This window comes from Balaenoptera borealis (genome assembly GCF_965194805.1).
Source record: "Balaenoptera borealis genome assembly, chromosome: 16".
Lineage (NCBI taxonomy): Eukaryota > Metazoa > Chordata > Mammalia > Artiodactyla > Balaenopteridae > Balaenoptera > Balaenoptera borealis.
In genome coordinates, this window is record NC_138872.1 from 86,015,099 (window position 1) to 86,038,289 (window position 23,191).

General features: G+C 50.3%; 1 protein-coding gene and 1 pseudogene across 10 annotated transcripts in view; both read right to left on the reverse strand.

Moving 5' to 3' along the window:
- SDK1 (sidekick cell adhesion molecule 1) overlaps positions 1–23,191 on the reverse strand; it is an 829,158-nt gene that overhangs the window by 225,718 nt on the left and 580,249 nt on the right. For 8 of the 9 annotated variants that reach the window (XM_082362846.1, XM_082362847.1, XM_082362845.1 and 5 more), the window contains exons 6-7: positions 7,305–7,416; positions 6,442–6,632 (exon numbers count right to left, since the gene is read on the reverse strand). The exons of the other annotated variant lie outside the window; for it this stretch is intronic. In XM_082362846.1, the coding sequence (XP_082218972.1) occupies positions 6,442–6,632; positions 7,305–7,416 (303 nt within the window). The remainder of the gene's footprint in view (positions 1–6,441; positions 6,633–7,304; positions 7,417–23,191) is intronic. 9 annotated transcript variants of the gene reach the window in all.
- LOC309614462 (cytosol aminopeptidase pseudogene) lies at positions 9,177–16,591 on the reverse strand (annotated as a pseudogene). Its single transcript has one exon. The product of its transcript is annotated as a cytosol aminopeptidase pseudogene (transcript).

Consider the following 23,191-nt stretch of genomic DNA (forward strand, 5'->3'; position numbering starts at 1 on the left):
GGCGGCCTGCCAGAGCTGGCCAAGCGCTGTCTGTCTCCTCCGCAGCCGACACCCAGGCAAGTTTTAGTGGCTGAAAGCAGGGAGGCCAGGTCTGCTCACTCATTTACTGATTCTCCTGCGTTTTTCAGAAAGTCTTCCAGGTGCTGAGCGCTCAGAGCAGCCGCGGGGCTGCCGAAGCCCTCACAGGCCCACGAGGCTTCCGACGGTAATGTCATCTCTCCCACATGCACGCGTTACCACTCCTCTCCCTGCTGACCCCGTATTCCAACCCAGCTCAACAGCGCCCTCAGCTACTTCTGCGAATAGCTGTCTATAAGGAGAACAGTGGGGGAAAGTACCGGGCGTACCAGCCAAGAAAGACTGAGGTGACTGGTGGGGAAAACCTGCTATGGACGAGTCATCCCCGCCGTGGACTTTTCAACCACTTAATCTTCAAAGGGCAAGTGCGCGTCTTAGCTAATCAGCAGCAACTCTGTCTGGAAAGGGTACCCTGCCAACGCAGGCGCACACTAGACTTTCAAAGATTTATGGCGATTGCAGCCGATAAAACCGGGGACTGAAACTAACACTTTGACCTCTTTTGAAACAATACGAAGCCGTCAGGAGAACGCTCTCATCCCGCGCGACACTGGCGTGTTAAGGATAGGCCAGCCATGCAGGCTGTCGTCCACATCCCCCGGGGGCCGCGGGCAGCTCCTCCAGTCAGCACAGCAAGCCTCCAGTCCCCCGACCTCACGGCTTGAGGCAGGGCTACCTCCCAGGCAGCCCCCGAATTAGGATCCCTCAGGCTCTCCTGCCCTTGATGCTGGGCTTTGCCTCCTGCACCATCCACCCCCCAACCCCGGCTCACGGCACAGCCCGGAGATGCCCCCTCTGCCGTCTGCCCTTCTCCCAGAGCGACCGTCTCGGGAAGCGACAGAGCCCGTGGTGTGTCCTTGACTCGCCACCGTCATCCACGCTTGGGTGCCTTTGTCCACTGGGGTGGGCAGAATGCCCCCAGGAGACGTCCACCCCCAATTACCGGTACCTGTGAACATGCTACGCTACGCGGCAGGGGGACTCTGCTGATGTGACTGAGGTCATCGATCTAAAAACGGGGAGATGATTTCAGAGCAGCTGGGTGGGCCCAATCTCATCACAGGGACCCCTAAGAGCAGAGAACTTTCTCCAGCTGGCAGCGGGAGCGACGGCGGGAGCGACGGCTGGAGGGGACGTCAGAGATCCGTGGTGTGAGGAGGACTCGGCCAGCTGCTGGTTCTGAAGGCGAAGGTGGCCGTAGCCAGGGATGCCGGTTGTCTCCAGAACCTGAGAAAGACCCACCAACAGCCAGAAAGGAAACAGGCCCAGTCCCACAGCCGCATGAACTGGATTCTGCAGCCCCTGGGTGAGCCGGGAAGTGGATCCTCCCGGGGCCTCCGGAGAAGAACCCAGCACAGCCAGAGCCTTGGTTGCAGCCTTGGGAGGCCGGGAACCGTGAGGCGACACATCTGTATTATTTTAAGCTGTTGAGTTTGTGGTCCTTCCTCACAAGAGCAACACAAAGGCCATCACTGGTCCTGGCTCCTCCCCGTGGACCAGCCTTTCTCAAGTCGCCTCGTTGGCAAATTCAGACCGATCTTCAAGGCCAGTCCTCGTGTTCCTTCTCCGGCAGAGGCTCCCTGCCCTCCTCGGGCTGGGTGTGCCCCACCCACGTACCCCCTGGGACCGATGACCCACATCTGTGTGACGCGGCCACCACGCTGGAGGCTGCTTCAGGGAAGGGCGTGGCTTAGTCATCTCTGTGTTTTAGCACCTGCCATCATCTCTGGGAAGACACTTAGAAACTGCCCACTGGAGAAGAGAGAGAGGAGACGCCCACAGACTTTAGGACCCCGAAACTCCTTCAGGGGCGGAGACGCATCTAACTCGTCTTCATCCCACCCAGGCTGGTGCTCCCGCTGGGTGCCTGGCACGCGCTCTGCGCTGGTGAATGACAGGTGGTGAGCGGAGAAGCAGAGGATGGCGGGGGAGCCTGGAATTGGACGGCGTGTGGAAGACTTCACACCCTGCTCCCCAGACAGAATTCCTGCTCACCTCGGGGCGCCAGGAGCTGCCCATGCTGCATCCAGGAGCAAGTCACCCCAGCATCGTTTGAGGTTTGTCTCACACGACTTTTCCTTTTGTTTAAGGAACAGTTCTGTAATAGTTCCTTTCTGAGCTTTAATCAGTGATAAGATGCCAAACGGATAAGTTCTACAGTTGGTGATAGGATGCCGATAATTTGGGTGCTTCTACTATGGGTCGTATGTGAAAACTATAAAAAAGACATCTTAGGCTTTTCTTACACCTATGTGACGAGTTACCAGGCAGGAGCTCTGTAGATCTCCATGAGGAGAGGACTAGGCCCCCTGCAAGGTTCTCTTCCGGCCCGAATTGCCGCGAAAGCCCCTCCCTGCCAATCCCAGGGGTGCCCCCTCACCCCCTGCCTTGCCGAGGGTCTTAGCACTCACTGTGTGGAACCATAACTGCCTCATGAAGGGACCGCCTTCCGCATAAGACCCTGGACGCCGGGACCAGCACAGCATCGGGGGGGCCGACTCAGTAAAGACCTCTGTGTCGAGCGGAGGGAAGGAAGGACGAGAACAAGGAAGGGAGGAAGGAATCTGTGTTGCAAACAAACATCTAGGGGACGCTCAGTCTCAGCTCTAGGAGAGCAGCTTCTCAGTTGCGGCACTGCTATCAGCAGAGAGGTGTCACAGGTAACTTGTTATTTTAATAGTAGTTCAGATATTGGAGCTTCTGCATGATGCATGTATAAAAAATCAGAATAGACCTTAGGTATCCAGAGAAAGCTCTGTACAACTGCCATGCCCACCCACCCGAGTTTCTGAGCGGGGGCTGAAGGAGGCATCGCGGCTCGGGCAGGACACGCGTACACGTGGCCGCGCTGTGCGTGGGACCAGATCCGTCAGTCTGGACGGAGGTTGAGACGTTGCAGCATTGGTAAGAGGCGTCATCGTTTTGTTTACACCCAAGAAAGAAGAAATGCTTCCGTGGGTTGTGAGGCACATCCTGATTTCGGAGGCTGCAAGCGTGGAAGATGTGTCATGTCACCGCTGTAGGTAAAGCACTAAGGGTGACGTGTGTCACCGCGGAGTCCTACCAACAGCTCCCAAAGCTGCCATTTCAGTCCTTCCGTGCCCGTTGCTTCATACGATCCTCACAAGACGAGCCGGAATCATCTTCTGCAGCATCCACGTTTCACAGACGTGCACGCTGAGGCCCCCGGAGGCCAGCGTGTGGTGCAGTGAGGACCTGGGTGCAGTCCCGCCTCCAGAGCCTGTCCCATCACACACGGAGCATCAGTGACCCCGAGAGTGTCCACTCTCTGCAGGACAACAGCTGGCACAGCGTCACTCCTCTGCCTGGTGCACAGTCTGAGAGGTCACAGAGGCAAGTGGCGACCACTGAGGGAGTCCTGAGGCACATGCAGACCCACAAGGCAGGGAAGGTGGGACCCGGGCGGGAAAGGCCATTCGTCCTAAGCACAGGTGCTCGGGGCTCTGAAGGACGATGGTCCAAGTCTTGGGTTGGCCTCCCTGAGAAGCAGACCTGAGTCAGGGTTCCCTGCCCGTGGTTTATTTGGGAGGCGATGGGAATACCATCAGGAGGGCGGGAGGCCGGCTGAAAAAGAGCATGTTACCAAGGCAGCTCCCGCTGTAGGTGACTGAGCTTATGCCGCTGGAGAACTCTGGAGGCCAGTGAAGACCACAACCTCCAAGTTACGTCCCCACCTCAGGGGTGAGGAAGCTTGGCCGATGATACTCCGGTCCACGTGGCGCTGGACTCACGCACGCCAGGGGGTGTGGATGCCAGCACTTCCAAACTGTCACACGGCGGGTGCCCTGGCCTCACCCTGGGGCAGCCCTGGCTCCAGTGGCCAGGGGATGCAGTCAGGAAACGGGCCCTGAGGCGCCTGCCTCATCGCGTGGGGTGTGCGGTGTGTGGGCAGGTAAGGAAACGAGCGGTGAAGCGACAGCCGCAGACCCTCCGCAGGGCAGGTGGAGGAGACCGTGGACCGCCAAACCCAGGAGGCCGCTTTCCCTGCTGTGTGCAGAGTCGCGTGTGTGACGCCGTCTGCAGTCAGACCCGAGCTCCTGTTTAAACATCAGAAATTAAGCAGTGCAGCAGCGGAGTTGACAGGTGGGCTGAACAGCCTGTCTTGTCTCATCAGTAAGAAACAGGAGTAAATGGAAGTCAATCTGTGTCTGCTTTCTTTCATCTGCGTGTTCATATCGATAGTTCCCCGCACGGTCCCACCAGTGACAGGGCCGTGGAACCGGGACCAGGGTTTCCTGGGGATCCCTCCCTCCATGATCGCTGGGCTCAGGGCTATAATCTCCCAAATCACTCTGAATTGACAGAGGCTCTTGAGGGCTTTCCCAGGATGATTCAACCACAAAATCCTACCTGTCACAGCAAATTCTTATGAATAAACGGGATTCAAATGAACATCATAAAGGTACACAAGTGTGTCCGTGTACCTTTAAAAGCCAGAACACAGAGAGATAGCAACTCAGGAGAATACAGAAACAACCTGCTCTGGAATCCAGATGGAAGTGCAAAACCCAAGTTCACGTGACAGATTTAAAAATTTTTTTTTTCAATAAATTTATTTATTTATTTTTGGCTGCGTTGGGTCTTCGTTGCTGCACGCGGGCTTTCTCTAGTTGCGGCAAGCAGGGGCTACTCTTCGTTGTGGTGCACCGGACTTCCCATTGCGGTGGCTTCTCTTGTTGCAGAGCATGGGCTCTAGGCGTGCAGGCTTCAGTAGTTGTGGCACGCAGGCTCAGTAGTTGTGGCGCGCAGGCTCTAGAGCGCAGGCTAAGTAGCTGTGGCACACGGGCTTAGTTGCTCCGCGGCATGTGGGATCCTCCCAGCCCAGGGCTCGAACCCATGTCCCCTGCATTAGCAGCTGGATTCTTAACCACTGCACCACCAGGGAAGCCCTTAAATATTTAAAAAGGGAATTATAATGGAAACAAACGTTCTAGTTTACAGGGAGATAAATTTCTTCTCTTGCTTAAATTACCTTGAAATGTTTTAACACGATATAGTCCTGTCTGCTGGAGATTTACACGTTTACAATTTTGATTTGGGTTCAATCTATAACGCGCTGTGCTCATGTAGCTGTAGATCACCCCCGACAGAAAGGTCCTCGCCGGGAATGGGGATGGGGTATTGACATCTCTAAAGCGTGGATGAGAAAGGGAGCAGAGAACCAGCTCTGATCCCTAGTGGAGAATCAGCAATGATTTGTGACTCAAAACCTGCCTTCTCTGATGCTTTTAAAATTCGTGCACATCTTTCAGAGGGGCTGACAGGTTTGCATCACTTGAGTTTGGCAGTCATTTACAGGCCACAGAGCCGTTTCCTAATGATTTAAAGGAATGTGACACACTCAAGGCAAACTGCCTTTTATGCAGCATTTCTTCACACTCTTGCTAATTTTTTATGAAAACACAAGCTTTTATTTTTCCTTAGTTTGCAAAGTGGCAAACTGCAAAGTATGTTACGTGAGGGGTGATTGCTCTCAAAGGGCTTTCTGCTTATGTGGTCCTTCCTGTTCTCCATCTGCCTTGTTTGGATTGAGAGGAGAGAAGCAGAGATTCTCCCACCTGGAGTGGACCCTGAAGGCACCGCTTATCAGCAGTGGCCACTAGACAGGTCACTGCGACAGTGACCACAGCCACTGCAGAGGCCTAAACGTATTATAGCAGCTGAAGAGACGAGAGAAATAAAGGCCTTTGCCTCACAATTTAATGTAATCTTATCATAATCTGAAAATAGACTGAGGATTCCCTTAGTCTGTGTACAATGCACCTTCCTAAACATTGAGATTTCCCAGCGTTTAGAGCAGCTCAAATGTGCCTAATTTTGTCTCCTTTGTCCCTGGTTTAAGAATAACACATGATTCTAGGAAGCCTCTCTGTTCTCACTTTCTAATTTAACAAAAGGTAACACCCAAGACTTTCTGACTTGCTTCTGGGTCAAAAAATAAAAAACAATGGTCATAGATTAATCTCTGAACATTGATCATAACGGCCAAATAAGAGTTATAGAAAAGCCTCATGGCAGAAAGGTCAGCACAGGGAGGTGATAAACATGCCAAGGATTTCGACACTCTATTTCCCAAGCTTTACGATTGGACGTTTTCAGAAGAACGGTTCTTGGGAGTATTCAGAACATCAACTCTTTGGACTTAATGCATTGATATTCTTGGGAAAGAAGAATAGGCTGAATCTGGGAGATAAACTCAACTTCACTTCCATGTGCTGAGTTAAAAACAGTCGGTGGAACACAGGTGTTAGCTACGTTGTTTCCATGGCCTGGGGTGTGCTGCCGCTCTCCGAGGATGCCCTCCGAGGATGCCGATGCCACCACTTCCAGTTTGAGCCTTACCTACGATAGAAAGGAAGGCTTTGGCTGTGGCGGGCTCGAAAGCGCTCCCTGCCAGCGCCGCCTCGCAGACGTACTCCCCGACGTCTGAGGAGGTCGGGGTGCTGATGGTGAGGCGTCTCCCGAAGCTGTGGAGCCCACTGGTGACTCTCACCCCGTTTCTCTTCCAGGTCACACTCAGCTCCTCGACGGGCCTGTGAGAACGAAGGGCTTTAGTGACAGTAACTGTGGATCATGTAGATGGCAATAATAATCATTCTACCAGGAACCATGGTGGGTTGAACAGTGGACATTTAAAAATCAATCCAGATATAACTCTACTCCCTTAAGGCACACGTCAGCGACACAGGCTGCTCAAGGGCTATTGAGCAAGGATAGCTAATTGCAGCAGCGATGGACCATAAGTGCTAATGATTCCATTTGCTCAGGAAAAGAATGTTTAAAACAAATACTGCTAGGGGACATGCTACATGGGAGGCGTGATCACAGGGACTCCATTCCGGAGCGACCACTAATGGGGCTGAGAACACCTACGACAACAGAGGAGAAGAGAATTAACTCTTTCCTTTGCACCCAAAGGAGAGCAAAGCTCCTCTCTGCTCCTCAGCCAGAATCTAAGAAGAGACCCTCTACCATGACCCAGAGCTAAAGTGAAAAGCGCTGCTTTCCAATACAAATATTACCTTCAATATAAATACTGCAGAACAAGGCCCGGGACAGGTCAGCACACCCACGTCCTATCTTCCCATACGCACTGTGCCCACAGCCCAGCTGGATGAAAAAGACCACCATTGCTGGGAGAGCCAGCCACACGCAGGAGGTGTTGTCATGGGTTGTTACTCCCCGTGTGGGGGATTGGCACGCACCTGGCATTGGCTATGCATTCCAAGGTGGTCTCACTGGACCCGGCCACCACGCTTCTGTTGCTCGGGGGGATCACGATGACGGGGGCCACGGCTTCAGGCGTGCCAACATCTCCTGTGGCAGAGAGAGCAGAGGCCCGTGGAACTCTCTGAAGTACAGAAGGTGTGAGGATTGGAACGTGACACGAGAGTCTCGTCGAGCTGCTCCGACAGGGCACCCAGCACCGCGGGACCCGACCCCAGCCCTCGAGGGGCACTCGGTGTGGTCCTGGTCCGTAAACACACGTCCCGCCCAGGGACCATGGGCACCGAGCGCTCCCGCTGCTTCTCCACACATCGTGCCCATAAAGGGCTTTAGACTGCTGTGCATTTTCCAAAATGCTTGCTGACTTTATCAATTTTAGACTTTGCTGATTGAGTTACCTGGTCTACCCACTACTTTCAAATCCGTTCACTTCCACAAATATCTCACGCACCAGGCCCTCTGCTGGGCACGTGTGTGTTTGGAAAGCGGCTGCTCTCTGACTTGGGCCCGAACATGGTCCCCGGAGCAAAGACATCCCATGAACCAAGGGCTCAGTTCTGGGCGTGCATGTTTAATCCCTTCTCTCTGAAAAGTAAATATTCCGACTCCATCTCTGTTGTGTGAGTATCAAACTATAAATAATTTAGCTCATATCTCTGGTGACAAGGGAGAAAAAAAACACAAGATGTTTTTGCCACTTTTCTCTAAAATACAAGTAATACCAAAATTAAACTACGTGCGCATTACTACTGTTTATTTAGGGAAAATGAAGACCGATCAAACATTTTGAGAACAGGACTTTCAGTAAAGGGTGGAGATGGAAGAGGCTGGAAATAAAAATAAATTGACATCACAGCAAATGCCCAGTGCTTCCTGGAGGACCTCATGCTGCAGAGACCCACCACCACTGCGAGCAGCTGAGGAGAGCCGTGGAAGGTTCCAGCTGCCGGCAATGCGGTCAGGGCGTTGAGAGAGAACAGGGGGAGAAAAGAGGACTGGCCTCTAGTCAGTTTCCCACAGCTCTGAGTCCTGCTTTCACTGCCTAAGCAGCATGAGATTCTGGAATTAAAGGTTCATGTGAATTAAAAAAAAACAAACAGCTTGAGGCGGGCAGAGCCAACTAATCAATTTTTTAACCCTATGTATAGACTAGTTACTGCGAGGCTGTTTCAGGTCCTCGGGGCTCCTGGCAAGCGCCGGCAGCCTTCCCCTTCCCACGCCCGGCAGGGCCTCCCAGGGACCTTCCCGCTGCCGACACCCTCGGCTTGTGAGACTGGGGATGGTGGGGCTGGTTATCAGACCGCCGAGGATGCTGGAGTACAGACACGTTCGTGACAAAGGCTGAATGCCTGCCTGTCATCTGTGAAAGCCGCGGATGAGGAGGAACGACCTGAGCAGCTAGTATTTGCAAACAGTCATGTGAAGTGAAGGAAAGCAGCGGGGTGCGCAGAGGTCGCCGAGCAAGGTGCTAATTTGGCATGAATCAGCGCTCCGCCTGGCGCCGGAGAGGAAGCCCGCGCTCAGCACTTGTCGCCGCCCGGAGGGCAGTGTCCCCCCCCCTCCACCCCCCCACCGGCGGGCGGCTCAGCCTCGCCTGCGCGCTGACCCCGAGAGACCCGCACGCGACAGACAGGTCAGCGCCAGGCCCGAGTTCACAGCCCAGGGGACGAGCGAACGGCAGGACGCACGAGCTGCTCCGCGCTCCGCGGTGATTCCAGCCGCCCCGGGGAAAGCGGAAGTCGTCCGTAATTGTGATTCACACGGAACAGCAACTTCTATCTGTACTGCTCTCGTGGCCCAAACCATTACACGATTTCAAGAGCCCTCACCCATGGGGTCGACAGGACGAGGCGAGCGAGCAGCTCGGCTCGGGGCTGGTAAATGTCAGCCTGCCCTCAAACCCGGCCTCTTTGTTCTGTCTGGTGATGCGGGAGTCACACATGACGCTCGGAGAAGTAGGTGCCAGAGATGCAGATAAAACGTGACGGTTCCTAAAAAGTGCATTTCTAACACACATGCCGGCAAAGCGACCTTGACTTATGGAAACTACAACAGAAAGATCAAAGCGAGGTCTTGTGATTGAGGAGGCTGTGCGTTTTCTACTGAAACTTAACATTTCAGTCAACTTTCATGTAAGCTCCCAGATTCCACATCTCTCGGTAGCAAGGATGGTGCTCATTGTAGCACACGATGCTGGCACACTTTCGTCATTTAAAAAAAAAAAAGTTTTAAAATTTCAGTCAAATTCGTATGAGCACGTGGATTAAAAAGAACAACAGAGAGAGGCTTAAAACGAAACGTAACAACCCAGCCCTCCCCCAAATGTGACTTTTAACTTGTCAATGGGCAACTTTGCTTCATTCAGGCGGGAGGCTCAGTGCTGTCCTGAACGGACCCTGAACCCCCGAGTGCAGAGTTCTTTCCTCTGGGGCCATTCATTCTCAGACGGGGGGGTCCTTACCTGTCTGTCTGTCTGTCTACTCACCTTAGCTGCCGAGTACTCTACAGTGGGAAGTAGGAAGCAGACTGTCCCAGACACAAACCATTAACTACCCTGGCTCTAGCTCTGGGTCATAACTAGCCCCACGGTGGCCAAGTCCGCTCCCCAAGCCGAGACCTTCTCCGCCCACCCCCACGGGCATCATTCCTCCATCCAGACCCCTGTTTCATCTCTCAGTCACTAACAGCGCCTTCTTGTCCCGTGGGCCTCCGTCTCTTCTTCCTGTACTGCATTTTAGTGGGTTTTTACTTCTTTTTTAAGTGAGAGGAGGTCATGGATGTGCATTTTTAACCTGCCAAGCTGACTTTTCTACCAATTTTTTTCCCACGTTCAATTTTTAGAAGAAAAATGCAAAGAAGACTATCTGGGCATTTTTAAAAGAATAAAACGACCTCTTCATTTCTGGTACTCCCACGGTGTCTAAGATATAATAAGCACTCAACAAAGACTCAGTGATTGGTTAATCTTTGATAAATATTCTACAATAATGAGCCACTACTACCACCACCAGGAAAATTACCCTCTCCTTCAGGGTTCCACATTAAAAAACATTTTTAAAATACCATATGCCAATGTATTAAGAATTATTGCCAAGAAGAACGAAAACAAAACGGGAAGCGGGAGGGAAACTGTACTTCACCAAGTTCCCACACGGCCGCTCAACATTCTGTTACGCGTTTACATTTACAAATGTTGCCCAATTTAATCTAACAACAAGCTATTAAGATAGCTATTATCATCCCCCTTTTATGGGTGAGAAAATTGAGCCCCAAAGTCACATGACTAACATGGTAGAGAATGGGTTTTAAATAGAGGAATGTCTTCATCCAAAGTTCATAATCTTTCTTTCATATAACGATGTTTCCTCCTAATAAAAACTCTGGTTGTGCTCAGTTAACCAAAAATTAAATGAGCTAGAACACTCCTTCCCCCAAGCATTTCCTTAATTGAGACTTTACTGTAGCGTTTTCAACCGAGCGTCCCCCAGGTTGGTTGAGGTGGGTGGGAGGTGAAGGCATCGAAGCAAGAGAGGGTTTCTGCCGAGGTCAGCAACAGTTGGTGCTAGGTAGCTTCAAAGGCAGAAGGGCGAATGCTTCGTAGTTACGGGAAGACAGGCTCCTGGCAGAGGGAGATGGGGCCCACTCCTAGTCAGTTTCCCACATGAACCCCTTAATCACTGGAGAGGCTGAGTAGAGAGGAGCGGCCCAGGTCGCATTTAATTAAACAGTACATTTAAAGAACATCAAATCTCTCAGACAGAAGAAGAAAAAAAAAAAAAGTTCAAAGTCTACCAGAACCGCTAAGCTGTGGAATTACTGCAGATAAAGGAGGATGAAGGGCACACAGCCTGATTCCCTGCAATCAAGACAGTGCCTGCGGTGGGAGAGCAGCGTACGGATAAAGGGCAGGTCACACGGACCCGGGGTCAGGAGCACAAGGAGGGGTGGGAGGTGGTGACCGAGACCGGGAAGGAAGGAACCAGCCCCGCGGACATCTGGGGGCAGAGTCAGAGAGTCAAACTCTGGAGACAGAAGTGGGCAAAGGAGGACACAGGAGCTCAGCCAGGTGACAGCAGGAGCCTGGGGGTTGTGAGGAAGAGAACTGAGTTTAGAATCCGGTGGAAATACTCTGGCTCCCAACGGGAAGCAAGTTACTCAACTTCTCCGAGCCTAATCTTCCTGATTTGTAAAATGATGCCCGTTTCACGGGGCCGTTAAAACCAGGAGTACACATTTGACACTCTCCCTTTCGACGTATGTTTGTATGTGTACACTTCGCATGTCAGACGGCGTGTGGCGCACAGGACGTGCCACGGAACTCGAGGCCGTAGCACCATGGTGAAGGGGAGACCGAGGCCCTCAGTCCCTGCTCTGGCCCGGGGTTTCCCGTCTCTCTGCCAGGACGGCCTCCCCGCAGGCGCTCTGAAGGCCTGTGCGCCCTGGCTGTGAGGCTGCGGGGGGCTGGACCTCGAGGGGCGGCCCGCAGCCCTGCTCGCGGCCCGGGAGGTGCGAGCCCGCCTGCAGGCTGGGGGCCCACACGTCCCCACGTGCCTCCTCATGCAGGTCTCCACAGCTCACTCAGAACACAGCCTCTTTCTTTCAAAAAAAGAGCCTATGCCCTAAAAGTGGAATTTTCTAGAACACCTGAGAAAGCAAATCCCTCGTTTGGGCTTCCTCTGTCGGAACCGTCACCTTGCGCGTCCTGCTTCCTAGGCGAGCGCTACCGGCCACGCGCCTCAGGGGATCTTCGCGTCCAAACTGGCGAGGCTGTGGCTCTCCCCTCTGTTCCCTCCATGGAGCCGGGTGTCCCCCTGGCCACCCAGAAGATAATGAGCTCAAAGGCCACCTCCACCGGGAGATGTTGAGGCACATCTGCCCGGAGACACACAAACATGCAAGATGAGCCGACCACACGGGCACACGTGTTCAACCAGAGGTGACCCCGTTCCGGGAAAGACGGGGCGACGACAAAGGCCACGGCCCCCAAGACTCCAAAGGACCTCGGCTCTCCAGTTCCTAGTGGGTCCAGATCTACAGGGTTCTCACGCTGGTCAAAAGAAGATCCCCTCCAGAAGCAGCAGCTAATGGGGCCTACAGGACCTTTCGAAACCTCCAAATCTTCCTGCTCCAAAACAAGTGGTCTAAAATTTGTAGGAACAAAAGAGAAAAATAAGGTTGGGAACACACACGGGGAGTAAAAGGCCTTAGGAAAGCTCTCAGTGCTGAGCTACAGGTTCCTCGGTGTTATTTGAAAGCTTTTTTCAACATCCAATAATGATAATATTTATTGGTTGTGTTGACCAGATGACATAACAATTATAGACATGCTTTACAATTCAGGCAACTGGCTATCTGGGCAGAGCAAGAAGTGACCCGTCTCGAGCCAGGGCCATGGGTGCTGGGCTCCTTTGGCACCTTTGGTGCCAGCTCTCACCTCACTGCAGTGTCCCGATTTGTGGGGAGGTCTGTCCACCTTCTGGAATAAGGAGTGGCGGATGTGTTATTCATCTTTGCATGAAGCAAAGTGCCTGGGCTATAAGAGCCCTTCTGTGAGCACTTGTTGAAGGAAGAATTAAGTCTTGTCCAAATAGAGCACGGCTGGTTATTATTATCAGCTCTTTATCGCTATAGGATGATACGAACAGTACCAAGTACCTCTTATTTCCAGGCACTGCGCAAGCGTGGGGAATATGAGAGTTAACTGCACGGGGTCAGAGGTCAGCGATGTCAAGGAGGTCTGGGTTCAGCAGAGGAAGAGAGTCACGTGGGAAGAACAAGCAGCTGGTGGTGGGGTCAGGAGAGCCGAGGGGAGGGACGCGGCAGGATGCGGGGTCGGGAGTGCCTCGAGATTGATTCTCCCAGGGGAATCAGGAAGGGCTTGAGCCCGGCCCTTGTTAGATGGGCAGTATTCGCCAGGCAGAGGAGGGAAGGAAAGGCATTCCAGTAACAGGAAAAAAGAAAGTGGAAACCGGGTTGGCTTGTTGGGAGAACTGTCAAGTGGTTCTTGAAGGTTGAGGGGAAACTGGGGCCTGGGGGTGACCCCAGAGGAGGCTGTCAGGGGAGGAGGGCCATGCTACCGAGTTTGGACTTTATCCAGTAGGGAATGGAGAGCCACTGAAGGACCCTGAGGAGGAAAGTGGTGACGGAGACCGTGCAGGGCTGTTGCGGGCGTCGGGGGAAGAAGAGGCGCCGGCGGCAGCTGGGTGTGTGCACGGAAGCTCTCCCGGCTTCTGGCTTGAGTGGTTTGATGGATGGCGGAGCAGCTCGTAAGAATGAAAGCTCAGGAGCAAGAACGGGCTGGGGTGATGGCGTGGGTGTGTGAAGCCGAGGACAAGGAGGCCTGGGGGTGTCTACGTGGGCAGGGGCACCGGCTGGTCTGCGGCACGAGAGCTCGGGGATGAGCGCGGAAGGCAGCACTTGGACGAGCCCCCGGGCGGCGTGGAGTCTTAGGGCGCAAGCACAGGACGTGCACGCGGACCGGGATGGCTGGCGGTCGGGGCAGCGGAGGAAGGAGGAGAAAGACGAGCTGACACTAGGGAAAAAGAGGCTGTTGTTCCTTCCAGATGAACAGGAATCCTCACACGCGGTCAAGGCTGCTCTGCTCAGTTTCTGAAGATGAATCTCTGAGTTCGCCTCGTAGGACAATTGCTAAGGAAGGCGGAGCTATATGTAAGTGAAAATCCTGACCTTCCCCAAGAAGCGTTTCACTGTGCCACGGAGCACACTAGCAGACACTGCAGAGCTCGAGCCACTCTTCTATTCAGTTCTATAGCTCAGCTTCTGCAAACAGGCTGCCTAGGGCCATTCCCAACCGCTTTCCGGCGATAAAAAACACAATTTAATTGGTCCGTCTCTTATGACTCTTGACCTTCTTCCATGCATAGCCAGGTACATTGGTGCCCTTTTGGGGGATGGGTGAAAACAGCTCCAAGACATTTTACTTAAAGAAAATCAAGTGGCTTTTCTTTTCTTTCTTTTTTTTTTTTTAATAAATAAGTTTATTAAAAAAAAAAAAAAAAAGAAGAAAGCTCTACTGCTTTCTGCTCTCCCACTTATTAGCTTGGTGACATTGTTGGCATGTTACTAACCGTCTCCTGTGCCTCATTTTCCTCATCTGTAATGTGGGGATAATAGTACTGCCTCACAAACTCAAGCTCATCACTGAGTGCCCCAAAGTGATTATTAACATTGAGACCCAACTTAATTACTTAGTTCATGTAACACAGCCAGAAGAGACAAGTTATAGCATCACTGGGTTTATAATAATATATAAAGTGAATGTCAGAGCCACACCAGGGAGCACAAAAAGTTGGATTTATTGTTTCTGACAACTGCAGAGCGACTTTTAGTTTGTTCATTATTCTCAGCATCACAACTCCGAAATACAATTTTGCTCCTCAATTACAAACATACACTCTGAAAAGTGATTAGGTAGCTTTTAAAAAATCATCATTATTCATTTAAGATAGAATATCTTAAAAATCTTTGCCAAGCAAGATATTAGCTTTACCTTTATAAATCTCTGCATAAAATGAAAAACAGATCAAGGCATACAAATTTCATTTTGTTCTATGTTTTTAAATATCATCCTTTGTTTCCCTTAAAAGATTTTTATCTATTCATTCAAAAGTATTCCGAAGCTCTACTGCCCGTTTAAGACAGAATGGAGGCATTTTAGAGCATCTGAACTAAGCGCTGTCTTGACTGAACCGAAGCAGGAACGCGATCAGGGTCCTCGTGGGCCTCCCAGCCACGCCTTTGCGCAGATAAGGAACCTCACCTTGTTGGTCATCACACCTGCTGTGTCTAAACGCGCCCACTTAGGATAGTCACAAATTCTTTCAGAAACGCTGTAGCCGTACGTGCTCCTGCAGATCTGTATTTTCCAATGTTATTAACATCAGCAAGTTGGCAACCTACAACCTGTCTTGTGTAATGTTCAAAGAGAGGCATCCTCCAGACACGGTCTCCTGTTTCAATGCTGGTCTCAAACAGTTTGTTCCACAGCCAGGAAGAATTGGTAAAGACCCCAGTGGCAGCGGACCCCAAAGCTACATCCGTGGCACCTGTCAGGGTGGCGGCATCGGCGATGACCTTTGGGTTAAAAGTGTGCGCGTAGCAGAGTGCATCGGCCAGGACGAGTCTCCCCTCAGCATCAGTGTTTTCCACCTGTATGGTCTTCCCGTCCTTGGCTCTAACAACATCCCCAGGCTTGTTGGCCTTCCCGCTGGGCATATTTTCACAAAGAGGGGCCAAACCTACGATGCTGATGGGCAGGTCGAGCTTGGCAGCAGACACGATGGCTGAACAGATAGTGGCGGCTCCTCCCACGTCAGCCCTCATGAGGTCCATGTTTGCAGCTGCCTTGATGGAGATGCCACCACTGTCAAAGGTAATCCCCTTCCCAAACAAACACCAAGGGAGGTTCACTTGCATTGCGGCTGCCTTTGTAGTGAATTTCCAGGAAGATTGGAGGCTCTTCGGACCCTCTGGCCGCACTGAGGAATGATCCCATTTCCCGTTCCTCAATCCAAGGCTTGGGTCTGATGTGGACGTCTGTTTTACTACTAGCACTTCTGAGATTCTTCTCAGTAATTCCGGAAAATCTGGTTGGCGTCATCTCATTGGCGGGCGTCTCCATCAAGTGGCACGCCAGGTTCTGCCCAGAAGCAAAGAGGACTCCCCTTTGCCAGGCCTCCTGATCCCCACTTCCATGGGGCTTCACTGACACGGCCACCTTCTTTTTCTGCTTCAGATCGTCATACTCATAGAGCCCAAGCACCGCTCCGTGCGCATGGGTGTCTCCGCAGGGGTCCACCTCCACGGACGGGATCTCCGGGTCCTGAACCTGTCTGCACCCCGCTGCAACAGCGGCTCTGATGTTTTCTTTGCCTTCGTGCCAGTTCTCCTGTTCATCGACTCCGGCCGTCGTTTTGCCAAGGCCCACCTCCACCATGCGGGGGAAGTCCTCATGCAGACCATACATAAAAGGTTTGGGGTTTGCCTGCCTTCAGGGGTGGTCCAGATACGTTCAAGATTTCTCTCAGCTTTCCAGAGACCAATTTATTAAAATTCTCTCCTGCGCTTGTAAACTGGGGCACATCATCTTCTTTTTCTTTGCCACAGATTCCTAAAACAAGGCCCTTCGTCCTGTCCGCGGCGGCTGGACCGGGTCCCCAGGAGCGGAGCGCTTCCCGCTCAGATATCGGACGGGCGACCCCGCGGCAGCCAGAAGAGGCAGCAGGAACATCTTTTCGGCTCGGCCCCCCGCACCGCCCTCCTCCGAGCACGTGGCGCAAGGAGGGCGAGTGAGCGCCTGGGAGCCCGGCTTTCGCGGGGGGGGGGGGGGCGGGGGTCGGGGGGCGGGCTCAAGTGGCTTTTCCGCTCATCAGTTGCTTTTGCAACCCTTCGGAGTCTGTCATCTTTCTCGGCGTTATTAAAACGGCCTGGCAAAGGGATGAAGTGCTCTCCTGCCTGCAGAAGCATCTCAACAGGCGTGTCTGATCGCTTGCCACCACGGGAGCTGGCGTCTTGATAGCTCAAATCCTGTAGAGCTGAACCCTCCAGGGCACATACGTTTTAAGAGACTAGGAGATATATGTGTGTGTGCATATATATATTATATATATAATCTCCAAGAACCCATAGAAATTATTATTATTATTTTTTGTTAACATGTGCTACAGTAAAAGGTGTATAGGCAACAGGCAAACCAGGTCATTCCCTCAGATTCCAAGAGGTGAGTTTCTCAAGGTAGAACCTGGGCAATTTTAAGACGCACTTTATTGTGAAAACTGAAATAAACAGCATGAATTTTCTCCTGATTGGAAAAATCTTGTTCACTAAATAGAAAGTTCCTCCCACCTTTCACTTTCCCCAAACTCACTTTTTAGGTTCTGCCCACCCAGCTCCTGAACAGGTGAAGCAGGCATGTAAATTTCTGCGTTAATAATCCATTGTGTGTGGAGCTGCCGAAGAAGACTCTCCTATCCTTCTAAATGCTGTGTCCTTAATCGCTCGTTAGCGAGAACGCGCTCACAGCCGCTAAGGTGCTGGGCAGTGTGGCAGGAGGCAGGTGGGGCTGCGGGCAGTGCCGCTGGACAAGCCCAGTTACAGAAGCCCTCCTGCTCCCTCCGGAGGAGGGTCCGCACCGGCCGACTCACTTCTTGTTTACTGTACAACAGTGGGAGGGAAAGAAAAATGGGAGGGAATACAGCCGTATATCCCATTTACAATTTTATCTTTACGTGTACTTCCATTTTTATCTCAATACACTTCTGGACTTTTCTATTGACAAGAGAGGATAAATAAAATAATGTGACAGCTTGACAAACAATCCAGCAGTTTCTATTCTTCTCACTTATAACATGTTTGAAAACTTGCACATTTGGAAATCCATGGAATGTTACAAAGAATGTATTTTCATCGGTAGAGAAAAATGAAGGTGATAAAAGGCAACTCTGCAGCAGGCTTATTCATTTGTTTATTTATTTCGGGATGGGCCCAAATTGGTAAACCACAGAACAGGAGTGTGGATTTAGGAACTGCACGGTTGGACCCTCGAGTGATCCAAATATACAGACAACAGCTTTCCATTTAAGCATATAAATGCATAACCTACCGTTTAATGCAAAAGAACCACAACCAACAGAGAAACTGGGACCATATGTAGTTTGGGTGGGATAGAGAAGTAAGAGGGTATTCTTCAGGAAATTAGGTCAATTTTCCAAATGGCATTCTGAAATTATTGAGAAGGTACCTAGGCACAATAGCAGATCACTTTTAGCTTCAGTGAGAAATGCCCTTGAATAATTTTACCAAACATGCCAACCTGGGCGTGGAGCCCAAGCCCACCGGGGCAATTGATGCCCGTCTGAGGCTATTAGCAAGGACAATGGGGAACTGCAGGACCCCTTGGCAGGGGCCTCTGAAGCCTTGGTCCCTTCCATCCGAAGCTGGAGGAGTTCCAAGGAAAAAGTTTTTCTCAAAGTTCCCATGAGACACAAAGTATTTAGAGGCTGGCAGATCTGCAGGAAGAACACCACTGCACTGAGCAACCTCGAGCAGAGAAATCAAAACCACATCTGGTTTCTTTAGTGACCATAAAGTCATCATCTGGAGGACCGGAGCTACACTGATGGGGGCCTCTGCCTCCGCAGGCTGGGGGCCCCTCTGACAATGGCGAGCCCATCCCTCCCAGCCGTGCTCTTCCCCTAGCTCCGAGCTCCACGGGACCCTCCACTCACTATGCTTGTTTGGTTTGTGTCTGTCTCTCCCCGCAGGAAGAAGACCTGGAGCACAGGCACTTTTGTCTGTTCTGTTCTAGCCATTCTCTCGAGGCCTACAACAGTGCTTCGTGCACAGCAGGTATCCAGTAAGTATCTGTTGATTGAACACGGAGAGAAGGGCTTGGGTTCCTGTGCTTCACCTGCCACGTGGCAGGCGCTCTCTGAAACATCCCAGCCGCCCTCCTCTGACCTGAGCACCTCCGCCTGCAACAACTTTCCCCATTCCTACCCCCCGCCTGCACTGCTGCCTGCTGAAGTCCACCCATCCATCGGGGCCAGGGAGCATGCCACCTCCTCCAGGAAGGCTTCCCAGGCCCTCAGTTAAAGTGCTCTTCCCTCTCGGTACCTGCTGCATGCTTTTTAAAAATTGTGGCTAAATATACATAACATGAAATTTACCATTTTAACCATTTTTAAGTGCACAGTACTGTGGCATCAATTTACACAGTTGTGCAACCATCACCAGTATCCCTTTCCAGAACTTCATCTCCCCAAACTGAGACTCTGTCCCCATTAGACACCTGCTCCTCATTCCTTTCTCCCCAGCCCCCTCCCCCTCTCCTGCTTTCTGTCTCTGTGAGTTTGACTCCAGGTACCTCACGTAAATGGAATCATACAGTATTTGTTCTTTCGTGACTGGCTTATTTCACAGAGCATAATGTCTTCAAGGTTCATATATGTGGTAACACGTATCAGAATTTCATTCTTTTTTTAAGGCTGAATAACGGTCCATTGTATGGACGGACCACATTTTGTTTATCCATTCATCTGCTGATAGACACTTACGTTGTTGCTTCCGCCTTTTGGCTGTTGTGAATAATGCTGTTATGAACATGGATGTATGAGTATCTGTCCAAGTCTCTGTTTTCAATTCTTTTAGGTATATATCCAGAAGTAGAACTGCTGAATCATATGGTAATTCTGCGTTTAAGTTTTTGAGGACACGTCATACCATTTTCCACAGTGGCTGTGCAATTATACATTCCCACCAGCAAGGCAAAAAAGAGTTCCAATTTCTCCACATCCTCACCAACACCTGTTGTTTTCTCTTTGTTTAGATTTTTTTCAAAGTAGCCGTCCTAATGGGTGGGAGTAGTGTATCATTTGATTTGACTTCCCTACTGATTAGTGAAGTAGAGCATTTTCCCATGTGCTTAATTAGCCATTTGTATATCATCTTTGGAGAAACATCTATTCCGGTCCTTTGCTCAGTTTTTAAATCAGGTTGTTTGGTTGTTGAGTTGCAGGAGTTCTTTATATTTTCTGAACATTAATCCCTTATCAGGTGTAGGATTTACAAGTACTTCCCCCTATTCCATGGGTTGCCTTTTCACTCTGTTGATAGCGTCCTTTGATGCGCAAACGTGTTTAATTTTGATGAAGTCCAATTCATCTATTTTTTCTTTTGTTGCCTGTGATTTTGGTGTCATATCTACGAAATCACTGACAAATCCAATGCCATCAAGCTTTCCCCCCTATGTTTTCTTCAAGGAGTTTGACAGTTCTAGGTCTTAGCTGTAGGTCCTTTGACCCACTCCGACCCTGGACCTGGGGTATGCGGTGTAAGGCACACAGTGCCCTTTTCACGCTTGGTTAGTATCGCTCTGGAGCTGGTGTTGCCCATGCCCTGCCCACAGTCTCTGTCACTTGCCGCTTACTTACAAACCCATGACTTTCTGCAAACACCTGCCAGTTCCTATCTGAGGTCATTCTCTGGCCAGGGGTATGACTGGCCTACAAGGGTGAGGTGGAGAGATAAGCCTGTATGCCTGGACGTTAATGTCCCTGGAAGTCGTTCTCAAGGAATAAAGCATGGGAGCCGATGAATAAATCCTTGCACTTTCTCCCTCAGTTAGCGACACTACAGTGGCTTCTATCCAGTCTCCCTGAGGCTCCTGGGGGACCCAGGCCAGATGTTCACTGAGGGGATGGGCTCACTCACTGATGCACCTGCACTGGTGTCTTTCCCTTCTCTGTCTCCTTTGCCCACTCCTTTGCCCATACTTCCTGGGATCACCTCTAAATAAACGCCTGCACCCACATTTTCACTGAACTCACACGCTCTGCTTCTGGGGGAAAGTGAGACAAACCTTGGTCTCCTTCAGACGAGGGCACCTGTACAAGCGCATATCTGCCCCATCCACTGTAAACTCCTTAAGGTGTGTGATTCTTAGTCTTCAGAGCCTCTGGCAAACAGTCAGTGCGTTAACAGATGCTCGCCAAATCGAATAAATCTAACTTTACAGTTTCCAAATAGACATCAATATCTGTTCCTAAAATAATCAAATCTCTTCCCAAGACAAGAGTTTTGCACGTAAGTTTCTGGAGAGCAGCACAGCCCTGCTCCTGAGACATGTTTATGACCCTCTGTCAGGCTCAAATCCTGCTGAAAATCAGATTGTCTTTACATAGCATGAATCACAAACAGAATCTGTAACTAGAAAAGTGTCTCACAGATAAAACCAAGAACAAAGAAATGCAATCCTGAGTCCCTGGAGAAAACAGAATATTATCTTAACAAACGCTGTGAGCACATGAGAGAAAGAAAAAAAGAAAAAAAGGAGATAAATAAGAGAGAAAGGGGTCACACAGTATGTTCGGCAGAGTATATCAGGAAAACCACAGTTGTGCCCCCCTCCTTAAAATACAATAAAGATCTTCAGAAAACCAGACTAAATTGAAGTTATTTTCCCTGCTACAGACACCATTGTTCAACTCACAGACTAGAAATTATGGCAATTGAAGCTCAAGGTAAATTCATGGTCTAGTTATAAAGATGCCTGCTTGGGAAGCCATACCGCAGGTGAAAACTCCCCGGGCTGTTACTTTTGGAAGACTTTGTTTGACTGGAACAACATAAAATTGAAAGCTTTGTATTTTACAGCTCCCCCAGCCATGTGAAAACACAAAGAGCTGAGGGGCCAATATTTTGAGAAACAGGTTTCTCAACGTTTCAGCTCCTTCCCAGAAGGGGCACACCACAGACCAACAGATGACCTTCTTTTTTTTTTTTTTTCATATAAGACTGATATCCTAAATAAAACCAGAGCTTCTCAAATGAGAAATCCAAGACCAATAAAACCTCTCACTTACATATTTAGTGTTTCATAAAACTGAAATGCCGAAAGGTGGTTATACCCAGAACTGAAGAAATATTTTATTGATCGTGTGGTGTTTTCTTCTGTATTCCCACCTTAAATGCAAATGTTCATACAAATATATTGATGAACACTTCCTCTGCTGTGTTTTTAGGTAATCAATTTCTTATTTATTTCATCTTAGAAGAGAGCAAACTCTGAGGCAGGAAATCTTGCAGGTATCCTAACCAGCACAGAGCAACTGAGAGTACGACATGTTCCAAAGCAATGAACAGTAAGTAAACAACCTGATGGATAACCATGGCCATCAACCATATTCATTCCAAGCTAATTCTAGGAATAGAACCGTATTCTGTTTCCTGACATTAGGATCAAGGAGCATTTCTCTCTGGAGGATGGAGTGAGGACTTTACCCCAGCTCATCTCTAGGTGGGCCAGGCAGGGCTGTATCTCTACCAACGTGTGGGGCTGACTGCTCCCGACGCACCAGCGCAGGTTCTGGGCTCGGCCTATTTGGAGATTCATCACCCTGAGCGGAGAGCGCTGGCCCCAAGAAGAATAAATAATCAGGCTGGGGACATTCAGCTAGAGAGCAGCGCCACACACAGTCTGAGCGCACAGGTGAGACAGGAGCGGGGGTCTTGGCTTGTTTCTTGGTCTCTCTCTCTCTCTCCCTCTCACTCCTGCTCGTGTGTGCGCTCTCTCTCCCCCGTCTCTGGAAATTAGGTGGGTCATTGTCCTTGATGGGGAGCACAGCAAACTAGACCACAGAATGAGCCGGGGCACAGGGAGGCTTTGATAGTGACGGATGACAGCTCATAACTGTGGAGGAAGTTCCCCTTCTGTTTTCCTATCTCTTTTCTTTTTGTTAGCGTTGCTATATCAGAATTACCCTTGGGTGTCACAACAGAGGTACAAACAAATCAGGAAATCTTAAGAGAAGAAAATATTTCTTTTCCTGTCTGCCCTAGCTTCCTTTAAATGAATAAAGTCAGTCCCACAGTGCAAGAATAGAGTACTCAGCAAGAACAAGACATTTTCTGATATGACCCAAGGTTATCTGTTTAAACCAACTGGTTCTCTACTCAATCTGCTAGGAAGCAAGGAGTTGTTTTTTCTTAAATGTCAACACAACCTCATTTATATTTTGGTCTAAAATCAACACCGACAATAAATCTAAGGTTGATGACAGAAAGAGGGAGAGTGTATAAAGAGCAGAAGCTGTGTATATAAAGAATTAAGCCTACAAAACACAGCTAAGATCCCGCCTAAGATATATATTTAAAATTAATTATTGCAGGTGTTATGAGAGGGGAGTGCGCTGCTGGTAGAAACATAAGACGTCTGTTCACATAACCTGGAAGGCAGGTGAATAAAAAATAAACTCCTAATCCCATTTATGTGATTGTTCAGATATATTAAGAAAGAAACTGGTCATTGTGGGCCTATTTAAAACGTGGAAGGTTGATGATTACTCAG